The sequence below is a fragment of the Patagioenas fasciata genome, chromosome 3 (assembly GCF_037038585.1).
Source record: "Patagioenas fasciata isolate bPatFas1 chromosome 3, bPatFas1.hap1, whole genome shotgun sequence".
NCBI lineage: Eukaryota > Metazoa > Chordata > Aves > Columbiformes > Columbidae > Patagioenas > Patagioenas fasciata.
This window is the reverse complement of record NC_092522.1, coordinates 62,764,225-62,782,992: the sequence shown is the minus strand read 5'-3', so window position 1 is coordinate 62,782,992 and position 18,768 is coordinate 62,764,225. Positions and strand designations below refer to the sequence as shown.

General features: G+C 41.6%; 1 protein-coding gene across 1 annotated transcript in view; it reads left to right on the top strand.

Annotated features, from left to right (window-relative positions):
- AIG1 (androgen induced 1) overlaps positions 1-18,394 on the top strand; it is a 122,867-nt gene extending 104,473 nt beyond the window's left edge. The window contains exons 4-6 of the mRNA XM_065834175.2: positions 4,827-4,942; positions 14,927-15,090; positions 17,722-18,394. Of these exons, the coding sequence (XP_065690247.1) occupies positions 4,827-4,942; positions 14,927-15,090; positions 17,722-17,759 (318 nt within the window). The 3' untranslated portion in view covers positions 17,760-18,394. The remainder of the gene's footprint in view (positions 1-4,826; positions 4,943-14,926; positions 15,091-17,721) is intronic.
- Positions 18,395-18,768: the final 374 nt, after the last annotated feature.

The following is an 18,768-nucleotide window of genomic DNA, read 5'->3' as shown; positions in this document are numbered from 1 at the left end:
TTTCCATTGAACTAAAATGTCCCATAGCCTGTAGTTTTTAGTCTGATCAAGTCAAGTAACAAATCACAGTCTTCTGTTGGTTGAAGTGAATTATAATCACCATTTATGCGATCCCCAAATGGTTTCGCCATCCCTGCAGAACTGCTGTGTACTCACTGGGCGTGTGAGAAAGCAAGTGCTTTCTTAGACTGAACTCTGTTGTAAAGGCAGTTCTGGATAGTCTCTGCAGATCAGGACTGGGTGACTTGGGAAGATAGCACTGCCATGTTTGTGCTAAGGACAGAAGATACCAATACACAAAGATGTCAGTTTAGCACCTTTTGAAAAGCTGTAACATTTCCTTTAAAACACAGTTAAAGGACAAGGCCAGGCAAGGCATTGATGAAACAGTGTTAAAAAAGCGGCACTTACTAGTTGGAAGATAAAATATATAATCAGGCTTTCAAGAATGAGCAGTTAATTTGTCCAAAGACTATTACAGAACTTAATGTACCTGATTTACATAAAACCTTTTTTTCCAGCTACCTGTTGCAGCACACACTGAAAATGGGGAAGTAAAGTCCTCCAGCAAAGCTCAACTTGACAGGCCAACACTACAGACATGCTGCCTATTTGTAATGTGATTCTCGAGTCCCAGATGTCATTAGGCACATACGTACCATTTGAGAAGCAGTATGTATTGTAAAAATGTCTTTTGAAGAGTCACTAATGAGCAGAGTTTCTCTCAAGAAGCAATGACAGTGGTTCTAGCAATTAATCCACCTGCAGGTCTTGGGCTGGCTTTTTTGCAGTGCGTGCTAATTCAGCTTCACTCAGAAGTTGCTCTCTTGGAGTCATTCCCCCGAGTGTTTTCTGGATCAAGTTCTCCATATGATAACCTTCCTGCAAATTCCACCCAACCTTCATATGTTGGGCTGGTTTCTCTCTGTTCTAATGCATCATTACCAGCAGTTGAAGATTCAACATATTTTGTCCCCACTTGAAAAGTGATGTAACCTAGGGAAGCAATGCTGTGTGGTGGACACAAAATGGGGAGAAAATTGCAGCTTGCTGCTCTGCAAACCAGCACTTGCTGGCAGACCTGGCAAGTGTAAAGATCTGCCAGAGCTGCCTTCCTGCTGCAGGGACAGGCAGTGATGGGACACAAGGGGGCTGAGCAGGGTGACGCTCTGGCAGGGTAACGGGGGCTTACTCCATGCACCAGCTCATGAGATGGTCTTGGCAGATGGATCCCTTTGGAGAGGGGTTAAAAATGGGTCTGAGGGTCACTGCCTTGACACGCTGGAGAAAAAGGGCTTTGCAGCCAGGAGGGCACCTTGGCAGGCAGCACCATGGTCGCAGCAGGAGAAGTCAACAGGCTATGTTTTCCTGCTGGTAGGTATAGTTGCTGCTGCCTGGGCAGGGTGGGGGATATCCCGAGCCTGCTGTCCCCCCATAGCACACGTGCAGCAAGTGTTGCCTTCCTGGCCCATGGACAGGGGGCGCTCCCAGGCACCCACAGCATCACTTGACTTAGGTCTCCAGGGTCAACACGGCTGTACCAGCAAACCTGTCTCACAGGAGCAGCTGATGTCAGTGGGAGCAGAATAAGCTGCCCGGGAAAAAATGCAGCTTTGCCTGTAAATACTTAGTCCCTAATAAAAGTGCCTTATCAATATAGCATTGATTACTAGTGCTAGCATAGTGCTACTATTACAACACTATGCTAGTCATTACACTCTAATTAAAAATTTGCCCTTCAAGACTTTAAATGGCACAAAATAACAACTACTGGAAAGCTGTTACAGCGGCCAAACGTCCTCACCATTTAAACATGTTATTTGACCTTCCTCATTCCTTAGTCTTCTCTCAAGTAAGCCCCTGGAGATACTTTGACAAAGAAGGTGAGAAATGTTCTCTCCTCCAGCCTGCCAGTAAGTAAAAGGGATCAGTCCCGGAGATACCAGTTGGGCATCTTTGATCAGCATGACGTGACCTTTAACAAATAGGTCAAGGAAGCATCGATGCTACTTTCTCTCTAAGCCTCATTGGCCCAAGTTTATTCGGAAATCAAGTGGCAAAAACATTAGAGGGTATGAAATTTCTGGACTCCTGCAGCTTTCCCAGCCCTGATGGATCCTACTCCAAGCACATTTGACCCCTGCTCACCTTCACTAGGCTTCAGTCCAGGTGCCAATCTGATTCAAATCTGGTATTTATAGCTCCAGAGTTGTCACTGGCACTGTTCAACAGAAGGTATTCCTGCCTACAAAATTTCATGGTTTTTAAATTAAGGGCTTTGGAGAGCCTGCAATGTAGGAAAGAGAAATTTTATCTTGGTTATAGTTTGAGTAAAGAACCTGAAACAGCTTTTTAGAGTGGCAGTCTCGCTGGAATATTTTAAACCAAAGTTCGTACTCAGATTTGTAAATCTGCAGTGTTTGCAGGTAGCATTGACATTTGCTATAATGGGCTAAGATTAAAGATACATGTCTCTGATTTTCTCCTTACACTTTTAATTGCACTGTAATTTTGACAGGATTTTATACATAAACTCTTTAGTGATACAGCTCATTATCCCTTTTTCTCCCATCTTACCTTTAGAAAATAGCAGAAGGGAGAATTTAGAAAAATAATGGCCTATTTTATTATATAACCACAGAAACTGGGAGGAGGGAAAGGCAAAAAAGACTCCAGATTAAGGGTTGATTGCTGAAATTATTTTAACTACTTTTTAATTGGCAAGCTGTTGAGTTGTTGTCATCAATGAAGAGTACATCAACAAGCAATATGTAACATGGTAAACGTTTCAATTGAGAAACAGAGCTCACAAGCTCAGTAACCATCGATCCATGTAACGAAGACTTAAGACTAAGTGACTGGATCACAAGATAACATTGTACAAGAAATATCAAGGGTGGGGTTTGGAGTTAAAAGTCTTTGTTGTCTTCTGATTTTTTTTCGCTCTGAAGAGGTTATGGAGGCAGGGCAGGAGTCATTTGCACAGCCTCCAGCTACCTTGCGTTTTGGGCTGTGCAGACTGATCTCTGTCTGAAGACCTTTTTCATACAGATGCAAAATGTTCAGGTGAATCTCCAGGGCTTGCTTTGCTGACAGTCCCTGTTAATGGACTCTGAAGATCCTGCACAGTTTAAAGACCTGTCATCTAATAGTAGGCACCTCTATTGCAGACCACATGTAAAACATCTTTGCATTCCCTTAATGCTGATTTATACTGTTCAAAGGGATGGGGGTGGAACAAGTTGTTAAAAGATGAAAAAATTGAAAGCTCCCCTAACTGCTGTATTATCCACCTGACATTCTCCAAATGCTAGTCATTAATTACTAATGCCTTGAAAATCAGAGCAGTTATCCAATTCAAATTACGTTACATCTCTGAGCCAGAGCATTTCCATTATCTTATTATTTCCCATTCAGACAATTCTTCCTTCTCTGCAGTTGTTCAAGGCCCACACACTGCTGTTTCCTCTCATTTGTACCTGTTATCCACACAAGGATGTTTCTGCTCCTTGTCTGTCCTGCCTTCATGTTGCTAAAAATCAGTGTGGGTTAACAGTGTAGTTATTACTAATTTGGCCCTCCAGCTTCCCCAGAACTACATGCGCACACCTGATGGCACAACACGGCCAACATAAGTCATAACCTTCTTTTCCAGTTGGTGAGCAAGTGTTGGGGAAGGATGGAACCTAGTTTATGGCTTAGGCTGCCCTTGTAGTCCTCACACCTGCAGACCTCCCAGTGAACTAGGCAGGAGAGTTTGCAGCTGTGGTCACACCAAGCCCCAGGGCCAAGCTCTTAGCCAAAGTAAATCCCTTTAGACACCAGTGATAACTTGTCCCTGTCATGGCAAAACAGGGTGTGATTCTGGAGTCACCAGTAATGCTGGCTCTAGGTGAGCTGTGTATTGAAAAATGATGGGGTTTATTTTCTGGCACGTTCGTGTTTCGCTTATGTATATTTTCATGCCTGCCAGCACTGTGAAATCTAGACATTGAGTGCTGGGGGCAGGCTAGATGCTATTTCTCATGCTGCTGACATTAATTGGATGAACAGACCTTCTCAGAAGGGGCAGTATGGGAAACGTGTGTGGAAAAATGACAGAATAAGGACTTTCACAGCTAAATAAAGAGAAGTGGCTGAAAATGTTTTTTACAGCTTTGGCTTTCATATGTTTTATTTGGGAATCTAAAACCATTTTGCACAACAACTAACAATTAAGATTCACAACACCTATCCGAAGAAGACAATTGCTCCTGTCTTACAGATGGAGGAGCAGAGGTATTGAGGCTATCATTTGAAAATATGTCCCCTGTTTTCAAGGCCCCAGATTGAGATACATTTAAACCTAATTCTCAGAAGCATTAAATACCTCCATTTGTATTCATTCATTTGGCATTGTTTGTGCTTAGAGTCTCTGAAAATCAGATGTGGTGCTTCCTAACCTGAGTGGTCAAAATAACCAAAAAGTGACGTGGCAAAGATAACAAAGCAACTGCAAGGCCAGACTGGGACTAGGACCACGTGTCCCTTCATGCCACATCCCCTTTTTACCCACTGAGTATCTGCCTTGGATTCCTGGACAGAAGGAAAAAAGCACCTTCTGCTCACACAGTTTTCCTCTGCTTTCTCGAACAATTGGGCATTGCAGCGACGATATTTTGGGGGTATTGATCGGCTTTATAGAGTCATTTTACCTTGTCTTTCTACACATCGAGAAGTTATTTTCACGTTTTTGTGATTCAGTTTCTTATTGTAGAACTAGCATGGAAATGCAGTGAGAATCATTTATATCACCTGGTTTTCCCCCGTTGTTTTGTTTTTTTCAGCACACAACGGTTTTGCCCTTTGTACTAATCGAGATGAGAACAACACATCATCAGTATCCCAGCAGGAGCTGCGGACTGGCTGCAGTGTGCACCTTCGCTGTTGGCTATATTTTATGGTAAGGGCTGTACACGCTGTGTTTTTGTGTTGTATTGGGGGTTTTGTACTGCTAAATTTGGGCACATATTTCATTATGGATATAATCGCTAACAGATTCACAGTGCATGCTTCATTTGGTCCAAGACCTGGGCTTTGTCTGGTTTCCCCAGATGCTTATATTTTTAGAAAGTATATGCCAAACCTCACACAACAGGAATTTGTTGAACAATCCCATGTAAGCAGTGGTCTTTCCAAGGGTACATTTTTCAACCTTTTTTCAAGCTCAATGTTTTTCTTGGACCTTAGTTTTATTGCTTAGGGTTTTTGTTCTATCAAATAAAATTGAGGATAGGCAAATTATTTCCTGCTTCAGTATTTAAGCAGCGAGAGAAAAGATAGACCACTGTCTTTTTTCTTTACTAGTTCATAAATACTTTCTGTAAAATTGATTACAGAATAAGCCAGTAATCCAAACACTCTGTAGTTTGTTTTTAAAAATGCAAATGTTTGTGAAAAATTAAACTAAAACAGAAATAACATTTCTTACACAACATTAAATTAAGTCCTTGGGCAGTTACTGTTCGATCACCTGACTTACATCACAGAGTTCATTTGCTTTGGTCATTCTAGCATTTTATTTTTCACTAAACCTTTGTTTTATTTACAATGCTCCTTTGATACCATATATTTCTTATCCTTTCTGTAAATACTTCATGACCCCCTGTTTACTTCTTCTTTTCTTTCCTCTCACCTCACAACACCCTTCCCTCATCTAAGGTGATATTTTCCAAAATTGTGGGTAATGCTGCTCTTTCCACCAGTCAAGTGAGATAAAACTAAATGAGAGAGGAACACAGGCTCCAGGCAGTACTGTCACACTGCTTCAGCTGTGCACCTCACCTCTTTGGTCCAAGGAAACAGAGCCCGTTATTCATGCACATCCGTGCACGCTGGGTCACCATAAAGTGCCAGTAATCCAGCTGAAGTGGGATCTTGTGTTCCAGGACAACAGTCGTGTTCTGCAATTTGCTTTTATAAACATACATATCCGTAATAAGAAAGAGCAATTGTAATTGTAAAGTAAGGGCAGCCTCATGCAAAAAGGCATGTAATGAGTCCTGTGGGAGAAAGTCATTATTTTTTTTAACCTATATCTATAAATCCATAACTGTGATATTTCTCGACCTTCTTTTGAGGAGCCCCTAGAGGCGGGTTGGCAGACTTACTATACCTGTGATCTGACCTCTGTGGCAACTCCTGTTTCTTCAAGATCATCCAAGTAAACACATGCAATAGTATTCAATAGGTACAGAAAATCAAAACAATCCAGTCCTGCAAGTGAAATAAAACCAGATATGTCTTAAAATCTTTTAGGAATCTGTTAGAATGTCACTGTGATACTCACAGGGCTTCATCCTGCCCACTATGTACAGCTACATCCTACGGCTTCAAGTTCAAGGTAACAGGAAATTGTAGGACAAGTGAAGCAGAAGAAGATGCTGTGTTACGAAATGAGCTATTAAGCAGATACTCAGTTACAGTCTATGATCATCTCCCTTTTTTTTTGCTGTTTTGTTTGTTTTGCCCACACACACATTAGTTCCAAAGCAGACAGGGCTACTCTCAAGTGACTCACCTTCTTCCAAGTTGTGATTTCTCTAAAGATGGTTTAAGAGAATTACTTATTCAACCTAAAGGTTATCCTGCTAAATTCTGCACTTACAGCCCATTTCTCCTTCTACTCTTATGAAAGAAGATCACTGGAGAAGACTGAAGGCTACACTGTGCCATCATCTGCAAGTTCTGTGTCTTCAGCCTATGAGTTATTGAAGTCTCTATCCAACATTGGATTTAGGCTGCAGGCCAAATCTTGCCTTGATGATATCAACACAATGTATCTGACATTCGCAGGTTTGGAAAATCTACCATAAAGTATGAAAAGTGGGACTTTTTTTCATCCCTCTCACTCAGAGTGTGCCTACCTTTCACCAGTGAGGTCCTCTGTCTTCCTGCTGCTAAATGACCACATTGACATAGAGACCTTAATCACTTAGAGTAGGGATGTCAAACTCGTTTTCACCAAGGGCCAAATCAGCCTCACAGTTGCCTTCAAAGGGCTGAATGTAATTTTAGGAGTGCATAAATGTATATAAATGTGACTACTGCTTATCTGACCCCTGGTGAAAATTAGTTGACACCCCTGATTTAGAGGGTTTGGTATTGGATTTGCTGGTTGATGTGCCCTTTAGACCCCTCAAGGTTAGCCCAGTGCATTAAAATGGAACTACACCTGCAAGTGACCTAGTTACATACGGCATGGTAGAACTTCATTCCCTTGTACCGTCGGTTGTCCGTGGGTCCCCTCCTGGGGCTTAGTTCTTGTTTTATGGTTTTTTACCTAAAAGTTAGGGATCTGCGGCTTGAGAGTTTGTCCTTCTCCCTACGTCACTTTTGCCTCAGCAGAAGTGTTTTTACTGCAACTCTCTTGGTGTGGAGTGGAGACAGTTGCTAATTAGATGTTCTCTATGTTTTGCCTTGAATGTTGAACTCTCTCCCTACCTTGGCCAAAACCTTCTTGCCACACTACATGATGATTCTATGATAATTGTATCATGTTGCACCTTGTACTGTGAAGGAGCATACGGAACAATATTATTTACGCTTGATTCTGTTAATGCATTTTTTCAACTCCAAGGAGAGGAGAGCTTCTGTTTTGTTTCACAGGTGACTGAATCTTTTGCATATGGAAGAGATGGTGGAGTAGCAAGCTTTTATTATATATATTTGATAAATTAGAGAACTGGGAAACAATTATGAATAGAATAGTTTGTACACTGAAGTTGGAAGAACATAGCTAAATAATTGGATATCCCCTGAGCATTACTCAGAGACACATTATCTGAGAAACATCCTTTCTTGAAAAGTACAACTTTTTTCTACTTTTCTCTCTTTTTTTTTGAGTTCTCTTCCTTCAGTCAGAGAGAATTTGAGCAGGCACATGTAGCTCATGTGCTCTCTGTGCACTCCCTTGCTCTTCAGGAACCATGCCCAGGCAGAGCACGCACAGTCTCGCATTGCCTATTGCAGACCATACATGGACTTTCAGGATCAAGGCCATGGGATAAGATGGGAAAGGCCGATTGGCTTTATTTAGCATGGCTTGAAAAGGTCACAATTCGTATTGAATTGTTATATCTAGACAGTGCTAAGAAAACCCAAGAGCTTGCCAGTACTACCAGAAGATGCTGCCAATGGGTGTATGGAGTTGGTTGTCAAGGAACAGAAAAGAGCCAGAAATGTGTTGCTCCTTGTAATAAGAATGACCTCATGGTAACTAATATCAGAGCTTAATATGTCCCTAAAATAAACTGAGACAAATATGTTTATTTTAAATGGTTTTCTTGTTCCTTCTGCTTTTGAGTGCTTGAGGATGCCAAAAAAACAGACCCTAAGAACCTGACTCCGCTGCTCCAGTCATGCTGGGCTACGTGTTTGAGAGCAAAAGACTTGATCTGCTCTCTTTTTCCTGTCTCAGATGCACTGGGAGCTGCCTCCACATGTGCCAAACATGGACTTGATTCCTTCTTTCGTTCTTTGAGAAATCTGTTTAAAGAGCTCAGGTAACTTTAAACTTTCATTTGAAAATAAAGTGTCTCTTGCAGTGGCTTTAGGAGTGTTCTGTAGATTTGCCAAGAGGGAGCGTTTAGATGGCGTAATTTGCTGAATCCTTCTTGAACGAATTTAAGAAGGGAATGTACACTGAGAATTTGGAATGAATTTGAGATCGATGCTGTCAGCCTTGCTGTAGGATTGCCACCAGCGATTCTCCATAGAAGGAGAGGAAGATCAGAAAGAGATGTTGGCAAAGGCATAAGGGTGTGGAATGCTAGGACAAACCTTGACATTCAGAAGAGAGGAGTGGAGAGTTAGAGCATGAAGTTTGATGGGAATTGACAGCCATATCAATGAAGATGGGCAGAACTGAGAAACCAGAAGGATTTCTGAGGTTGCGGTGGCAATGGAGCAAGAGAGACACAACATGGCTGTGCTAGGGTGTGCTGAGGGTATGTATGTAGGAAATGGCTTATGAATGCTTTTGGAAGTGAGCACTGGGGACAGAAATTCAATAGAGATCACAGGAATAAGTGGCTGTGGAAACAAAAAAAACAAGTGAAAAGTACTTGAAGCAAGTAAAAGAGAGAAACTAGAACCGTGGGTTAAAAGAGAAATAGGTAAGGAAATGTGCAGCTCACAGGTCAGCAGCTTGAAAGCCGAACTCGTGCAAGTAAATGGGAAAAGCTGGGAGGGGGAGAGAGGGACAGGCTTTGAAATCATAATGGAAGGCTGATGGAGAGGTGAGTGATAGATGAGACAATGCAGAGGAGGAGAAAAGAGTTGGAGACGGATCTACTCAGAACAGGAAAGAGTAGGAAGAGGGAGAAGCAGCAGAAATAGGCCAGGAGAAGATGAACATCCCCTGTACTTGACCCAGAAGGAGGGTGAGAGAGCAGAAGTGCTTTTCAGCGAGAGAAGGCTGCATGGATCTGCAGCCTGTTAGGTCTGACATAGCCATTACGGACTGTTACATTCTGGTTCCCCTCCACCTCCACATCCTCAAATGTTTCAGTCAAAGCAACAGTACAATCACAGATGACATGCATGTATAATACATTCTCACTTGCTTGTGCAGCTCCTTAAAATACAGCTCAAGAAGGCATAGCAACCATTACTATATTTAAAATGAAATATTTTTTATAAAAATAGATGACTTCCAAAGATGACAACACCTTGCAGCAAATCGGCAGAGCTTCTGTCATTCTGGCTACCTGTACATAAACACAAATTTCTGCTAAGCTTTGTTCACCCCTGAGGATGCCAACCCCATGTCATACTGAGTATGTTTTGCATGTGACATTATTTGCAGCTGCAGTTTTCCAGGATTTGTCCTCTACTAACTGCATAAGCCACTCCATACCAGTAGCACAGTCCTATGACCACATAGGACTATAACCTATAGAACTATAGACCTGTGACCAGCATCACCCAGATCAATGGAAAATAATCCAGTGTAAGAAACTGGAACAAGATGAGATTATTGCTGTTATTTCCTAACTGATGACTGTTTACTGAACTTATATGCTAGTATTTAAAATTTCTGAACAGTGTAAATTCCAGGTGTAGGTGACTTAGGCCTGGCTGGCTGGAATTATAAGAAGCCCAGTTTTAATATGGCTGAGATCTTAGCAATTACAATTAGATGCCAAACAAGCGGAAGGGAAGGGAAGGGAAGGGAAGGGAAGGGAAGGGAAGGGAAGGGAAGGGAAGGGAAGGGAAGGGAAGGGAAGGGAAGGGAAGGGAAGGGAAGGGAAGGGAAGGGAAGGGAAGGGAAGGAAAGGAAAGGAAAGGAAAGGAAAGGAAAGGAAAGGAAAGGAAAGGAAAGGAAAGGAAAGGAAAGGAAAGGAAAGGAAAGGAAAGGAAGGGAAGATTTATGAAACTGTGCCTCACATCAGTCAGTATTAGAAACCAAAAGTAGAACATATTTATTGTGGGTCATTGTGCTCCTGCGTCTGAAAGGGCAGGGCTGGTCCTTACTTTATAACCACAAATGATTTGTTCATTCACGTTTCGAATGACTCAGCTGCTGTAAGCCCGTCACCTCCTTTGGGAGACATTCCACAATTTCATAGTTCTAAGTAAAGTGGAAAAGAGAATGATGCTAGGAAAGATCATGAAATAAAAGTGTTGAAAATGGCCGTCTTCTGTTGTTTGGTAAAGAGTAGTCACAATGTGAACTGGCCTAGGAGTTGTTTGGGATTGATTCAGCTTGCCTTTCTGCCACTTACTGGAAACCTGAACAGCATAGAAGATGTGGGAGAGGATTTGCTGCTGCAAGAAGTAGCCAGAAAGGAACTGCCGTAGTAGATCAGAGTAATTCAGTCATGTACCCAGGCTCTAGCTATAGCTAATGTCAGATGCTTCAGGAAAAGATTTAGCAGACCATTTTGGAATAACCAGCCTGTAAGGGAAGTTTTTCTTCTAAAATCTATGTCAAAAAGCAGATACTTGGATCCTTCAGTCTTGACAGTTTATATACCTTATACTCTTTGAACTTAAGCATAACTGTAGGCATCCTTATTGCTTCTACGGTCAGCTGGTTCAGAGGCTTGCTAGAGTTGCATGAAAGGGGCCAGAGAACCAAGTAAACTTGGAAACTTGTATAATTCAAAAATTTTTTTAATAGCTTGATTTCAGCGATGTATCACTGAAAGATAGGGTAGAGCATTCCAGAGGTTAATCATCCAGAAAGATATTTCCGTTTTCAGATTTGAATTTCTTGTCTCTGAATTCTATTGAGGTGCTTCTTCCAGTGTGAGGAAGAGCATTGCGAGCTCCTCAGCCATTTTATGACATGCATCATTACTCTGTGTCTTCTCATTCACTGCTCTTGAAAAGTTACACAGCCTCTCACCTCATAGTCCCTGTTTCCAGAACACGTAGTACTGATCGTTGTTTGGCTGCAGATTTCACTGAAGGACTCAACTTGGGCAGGAAGTGGGTCTCAAAGTTCAGACCAAGCTGTGATGCTTGTGCAAGTACATGCAAACTCCTGAAGCCAAGAGCGGCTGTCTTGCAGAAGCAGCCATTTTCTGCAACATCTCCCATTGCAAAATCTTCCAGGTGTCATGGTTATCTGCTGGTATATCCACATGCTGAGCTTGCTTCCACCAGGACTAAGTTTTACATATGCTGTTTTAACAGGTGCATTTCTCAAAACGACAGGTAGAGCACACATAAGTCGCAAGGTTCCGACATTTTTTGTAGTTACTTTTCCTCATTAACAAAGAATAAATGTGTGTGTATCTTCTCTGCATAGTTTTCATTTCCTCCTGATTACATTGATAGGAGAAATATACATCATCTACTGTATACTAGAAGTGGAAAAAAGCTACAAAGTCACATTTTGACAGATTTTTTAATGAAGAAGCAGCATTGTGTGCTTTCAAATAGATTTTTCAGATTTCTACACCAGCTGGTTGGGAATTTCAAAAAAACACCACTTTTTTTTAACAGACATTTTAATTTGAATACAATGTGTAAATCTTTCCATTCCTTCTTTTCTTACCAGTTCTAACAAATGGCTAAATGAGCTTGATGACACATTAATCTTTGAAAACACACAATTATGTCTACATGGCTGCCATGGAACTGAAACACAGGGAGGCTCAAGTTAATTTTATCCTCTCAAAAGTAGCCAGTCCAGTTTCAGGTTAAACCTTTTCTCCTCAGTTTATTTTTATCTAAACGACCCAATTTTTTATACCTGTTCAATAACAGGGTCTTAAATTTGGTCTAGATTGGCACTCCTAAGTAAATCTTAATGCATGCTTCCCTGTGCTTATCTAATAATGAGGTTGGACAGGAATAATGACTACTAGGATTGCAACATTGAAGACATTCATTAACGTTAGTAATCAGCAGTCTTGTGTGGAAGCTTTATGCCTGCTGTTGATCAGCCCTTTATTGTGTGTCGTCGTCGAGATAACTTATGTTCAAGCAGGAACGAGCCCGCTAAGAAAGGCCATCAGGTGAGGTTTCCATGGCAGCCGTCATCACTTTCCTGCTCCTGTTGGTGGTAGAGACAATGCAGGAGCAGCCAGTGTGTCACTGCTCGTGGAGAGGAGGCTGATATTGTTCCATTCCAATGTAGCGAGCGTGGTACAGCTCATTTTAAGGAAGATGAGGGTGGCTGATCAGATGGGTTTGTGACCGTTGTCTCCTGAGTGGTGCTTGATACGTCTGGTGCTCAGGGCCTGGGTTCCTGCAGTGCAGGCTGCCCCGGGGACAGGCGTACAACACCACCGAGCACAGGAGCAAGTGCCACCCAGCAGTGAATGGGCTCCTGGGGTGGGCAGCAGGGAGCAGAGTGCATGAGCAGTGCTCAGAGACTCTGAACTAACCGGGGATCGCTGACACTTGGCAGCTCATCAGTGACTCGTTGGTTGGATTTAGAAAATATTTCCTCTTTCCAGCATAAATGCATTCTAATAAATGCTACCTCTACTTGGTTCATGAAGTTTGCTACGTAGGTGCATTTTAGAAGGTCTGTTGAAAAGTCCCTCTATAAAGGTGCTTTATAGTGCTGGGCAGTTTCATCAAGGAGTGAAGAAGAACCACTGGCTTTTTTCCAAGCTTTTTCCTTGGAGCTTGTTTTTCACAGGGTAGTAGATCATAAAACGAAAGCAAATGAAACTGAAAAACATTGGGTAATAATAGACACTCCCTGCTAAGCCAGCCTGGGAGTAGAGGACATCTCATTGCTTCTACCTAACCATCCCGTCTTTTTCTTTGATCAAAAGGAACACGGTATCCCTCTGTTACCATGGGTTACACAGGAACCCTTCATTTTTTTCACAGATGCCTTTATCTTGCCAGGTTAGTTCTGGCACAGAAGAATATTGTGGAAAATAACTGTAAAGAGCAGAGACCGTTTTCCATATGTGAACTCATTTGGAGAAAGAGTTTTTTATCTCCATTTAGATCATGCAGATTAATTTAATGACACATGTAAATTCCTACATGAAGTGTCCAACTGTTAAGGGTTTGGCTGTAATAAATGTTTTTCTAAGAAGAAGGCAAGCTATAACAACCATGTGCATTTCCAGGGTGATGTAGAATCGTTAAACAGGGATTCTGGACTCTCTGTGTGACAGGCACTTAGTGTTAACAGTTTGGGGTGAACTTCTGTGACTCTGCCCTCCAGGAGCCTATGACTGTTGATCTAGTGATCAAAAGTCTTCCTTAAATGAACAGAACTATTAGCAAGTGAAGCGAATCATATGGATGTGGAAATCCCTATCAATAATAGTTTGTGCAGCTGCTGAGTCTTCTCTAGCTGTGCTTCACTGTGTGCTGCTCTCTCAAATTGATGGCTCAGAAAGAAGAGATTTACATTCTCGAGGAGAGCCCAGCAGCTCATGGGCTCCAGCCTGTCTCCACTGAGCACTTTTCCCAACTTCCCGATTAGCTTCCATCTACTGGAACGTGTGGACTTGCTCTGCTCCCTCTGACTTCACCACTCACCGTGTCAGATCTCAACACAAAACCTGTTGCTTGAGAGGGTACAGGTCCCCACTGCGGTCACACCCAGAAAAACCACGCACCTGGAGCACTTCTGCAGAGTGCACTGCCATAAAGCTGACACCCTGTCTCTTGACTTAGCGCACCAACAATCTCCACTGTAGCTGAGTGCTAAAAATCTCTGTGTTACCAGCAAACCACTGTCATCCCTTGTCCTGTGTTGTATATTGAGTGTGGAGCTGGGCAGAGTTTCACTGATTAGGTGGTTTATTTGTTTTTTTTCAATGTTTATCCTACCAAAAGAAAAATTATTAGATCCCAAATGATACGAGGCAACTGAAAGAAGAGGAGGAGCAACCTGAAACACAAGTGCTGAAGAAATTATTCTCTCAAAGATAAAGTGAACCTTATGTTTCTGACAAACCCAAAAAATTATGCACTTGCCAGGTGTAGTGAGGAGAAGCAGCAGAAACACATAAACGTGTACAAAATGAAAGAAGGATGTTGCAGAAACCAGAAAGCTGGGCTTTGTAGGAGAGCCTGGGAAACGCTGCTCTTTGGATGAAGAACCTGCTTGGAACAGAGGGTGCTGCAGTTTCCACACTTCCACACAAAACAGGGGTGTGTACTCCTCATAAACATAAATGCAGCAAGGAAATACCTGTCTACATCAGAACATGAAAATTGGCCAACTACTCCTAATACATTTAAAACAAAACAGTAAGAATGTGGGAATTCAGTCACAGATTCATCATTTGTGATGCCTGTTCTGGGCGGATGTCATCCAGGTGCTCCGGTTCAGTTGCAACTTGCAGCCTTTTCAAACAACTGCTCTTTAGGTTACAGTAACTAAGCATGTAGCCCAAGCTACTTTTGAAAAACAGGGCTGTAAGAGTCAGTACTTCCTATTTTTGTTTTGTTTCAGGGTGTGCTGGATTCACCATGTCACAGGAGTGTGGGTGTACCCGCTTCTTGAGCACCTCAGCACAGGTGTCAAAATAATCTTTTTTGCAGCTGCGGCCGTAGTAATTAACATATTGTACTTGGTGGGAGAGGTCCTGAACAACTACATCTGGGATACCCAAAAATGTGAGTATTTTTCTAGGAATATTAACTGATGAAATACACCATCAGGACTGAAAATCAAGAATGTTTTAAGCTTGCTAAAACAAAGGAGAATGACAGAAGTTCCAATTGAAATGTCTTGCTTGCTTGTTCTTAAAAGAAGCCAGATGAACAGAATGGCTGTTGGAGAGCATGATGAGCTATGAATATGTGTTCTGTTTTATAACTTCGAATACTTTAAGAGCTGTTGGCAATTACCTGAGAGGTTTACAACCCGTTGGTTTACAACCCACTTATTAGCTGATGAACCCATTAAACACAGCTAGAATAAAGTAGCGTTCTGTGGGAACGATGTTAATAGTAAGCTTAGCTTAGAGATAAAGTATATTCTTCTGTTACTTTCAGGTGTAAAGGCGTTTTCTGCTTATAAATTTACTCAAGGGAAAAGAATATGTTCATGTCAGTAGAATAACAGGAATGAAAAATCACCTTGGTGCAGGGTAAACATAACTGTGCAGACTCTACATCATCTACCCTGCCTTGGTCACCCTATTGAGTAGAGTAAAAGGGAAAATAAGACAGAAGCAAGATTAAAAGTAGATTCCTTTAGTCTGTGAAAGATGTTTTTTGTTACCAAATTGCCTGAAATATGCAAACTAAATGATGCAAAAGCCACCTCGCTGTTCCACAGCATAGATAACAAAATCCGTGGTTCTTGTGACGCTCCACCCTAGAAGAGCTAATATCAGTCGGGTCATTCTTCCAACCTCGTCCAAGGTTCACCATGGCATTCTTATGCCCTCCATCATTTCCTCAATTTGATTAAAGAACATTGATCCAAAGTCTTTTGTGGCTCAAGCACTTGCAAAGCAGAGAATGCCATGAGTCACCTGCTGGTTTGCTGTGCTTGAAACACTTTGCATGAACCTAACTAACCTGGAGTGTATGGCAGGCACACCACAGGCAGCAGAGATGTAAAATAATGCCAGTCTGCCACCATGCGAGACTTGGGAAAATATTATTTGAAAACCATACATTTAAAGGGGGCTTTGGGGCAGTGAAGCTTGCAAAGCAAAGCAGTCCACCATGAGAAGATTTCTGGGGTGAGAGGGGCTTGTTTCGGGCTTGGAGTTTTTTCCTCTTCCTCTGGAGATGCATTAAATAAAATCTCACTACTGACAAAATTATTTGCAGTTAGTTTTTCCAAGTTAAACCACAAACATGGTAGGAAAGGAAAAATTTGCCCTTTGTACAAGCCAGTGTCTGTCCACAGTTTTGAGGGTGTCTGCATTCCTGCCAAACTATTTGATGCATCTGCAGTAGAGTGCTTTAGAAGAGAGGAAAGAGGCTCTTTTGAAATGGCAAATAAAACAGCTCATTTAAAAACTATTGGAAAAGTTCCTTCCAGCAGAAAGCAGAAGACTCAAGATTGGCTCTCAAGCAGCCTTGTAAACCCACTGTAATCTTTTGGACGCAGCCTCTTGTTTTGGTTGTTAAACCTTCAAGTGTGGCTCTTCCATTCCATGGGTTTGCCAGCAACACCCAGGGCCATTGTACTTGGGCTGCTGGCAACACACAGCCCCATTTGTTTCCATGTTGCTTCTTTCGGCAAGGCAGCTCTGTAGTTGTGCTTTCTAACAGCAGATGGGTCCTATTGTTTCCCATATTGGATTAATTAACTGTTTTTCAAGTGGCTGTTGGTGTACCTGCCATCTCTGTGTATATTGCACTAGCAGGTGATCTTACTTGTGACTGGATTTTCCTCTCAGCATTCTCAAAGATTGCTTCTCTTTCGCCTCCAGTCCTCGGAAGTCTTTCTTTTCCAGTGTGCAGCAGGCCTGAAAACCTCCAAAAGAAATATTTGTATTTGAGATGTCTGGCAGAGAGGGCTCAGTCAGAAGAACAATACTTCTGTCAGATACCAATAGTAATTCATTGTCCAGGAACAAGCATATGAAATAGCTGAATGTTTTCATTGCCAGAAAAAACACAATCTGCTGCCCAGCCCAGACTTCGCTCAGCATAGAAAAGAGACAATTCCTGCTGCAAGGATAAGTTATTTAAGGAGCCCTACCCTCAGCCCTCCCAATATCACTGAAAGACATGACTGTTACAAGAAGAAAGGTGCACCCTATCAGCAGTGATTGACACTTCATTCTGGTACTCTCAAAAAAGGGAGATGTACTTGCAAATGTTTAATATTCCAATGTTGAAATAGACAGGGGGTTAAAGTTATTGAATTCTGAAACACAATTTTTAAAGTTTGCTTTTAAATAATGTCAGCCGCTTTGCTTCATCTATAATAACATCTACTTCAGTTTGCTTGTAGGTGAGCAGGGGAGGTGAGGGGACGGACTGTTCCCAGACCCCTGCAGCATCCAAAGGCTGAGTGTGCGGCAGGGGTTGCAGCTGATTTGAAAATGGTCTGGAGGGAGGGAGGGTTGTGCAGTTCATTACTGGACAAGCACTGCCATCAGGTGTGCAGATGCTCTTTTCATTCACAGCAGGTAACACATGCAAGAGCATGTGTGGAAGTGGGGGAGAAACAACAGCAGTAAAGGAAAAAAAAAAATGCATTAGAAGAACCTCTCTAAGTAAACGCTTCATTTTTATTCACTGGGAGATGTTTAAAAGCTGCTCTCCATGTGTTTTCAGGTATTGAAGAAGGAAAAGAAAAACCAAAATTGGACTGAATGATAAAGGCAACATGGAGGATTGTTTATGGCTCCATGGAAGATTTCTCATCCCCAACAGAGGTTGGCTTGGAGAGGAGTCTTTTGGAAAGGAGGAAATTTAATGGGCCCTCTGCTCAGTGCAAGGATATTTTGGGGTTTTATATGGAGGGAAAATGATTTTCACTAATAATAATGTTTCAGCCTCCATTCCTAGTTCTCCATGCTTGCATGTGACATACACACATAAGATGTATATTGATCTCCATAGCATTCTCAACATGTGTTTCTTGCATCAAAGAAGTCATTAAATCATTAAGTCATTAAATCTTTTAACTTCCACCAGGAAGAACAATGAGTCCAGTCTCTGTATTGTTTGAGAAGAGCTTAACCAGATAGGTCTAATATGGAGAAACAGAACAATCCTATATATTTCAAAGTACAGTGTAAAAATACGATAGAAGTTAATTGCATGAATGTATACAAAGAATTCAATCTGACTGAAATATTAATGTGACACTATGTAACAGCTGCCTTAAATCAATGATGTTAATAATTTTATCCATCCAGTAAAATCTTATTTGCTGTGTTAGACTATCTGAATATGATGCAACTTTTCTTAAATAGGCCTAAATAAAGATCAAATTATCCCTGTGTTTCCGTTTTTTCATGTTAATTCTTGAAATTCTAGATGGATTGATGGCATTTGAATGATATCTTTTCAGATTTTCCAGTGTCAACTGTAGATGATAGTTTTTCTACATGAGGATTTTTCTTCTTGTTTTCCTAGTACAAGACCAGATCCTGTATTTTCAAGGTGTAAGTTCTCAGTAAATGGGCTGAGCTGTTAATGTTTACCAGAGAGAGCATTTAAGTCTTACTTCAGGAAGGCACATAAGCAAACATTTAAAGTTAAACCTATGCCTGTTTGTATTAGGAGTTCAGTTGCAAATTACTAGCAGTCGTTTAAACTTCTCAGGATTCTGTTTAATTACCAGACAATCAAGAAGGAACTCTAGTAGGCAGAAAA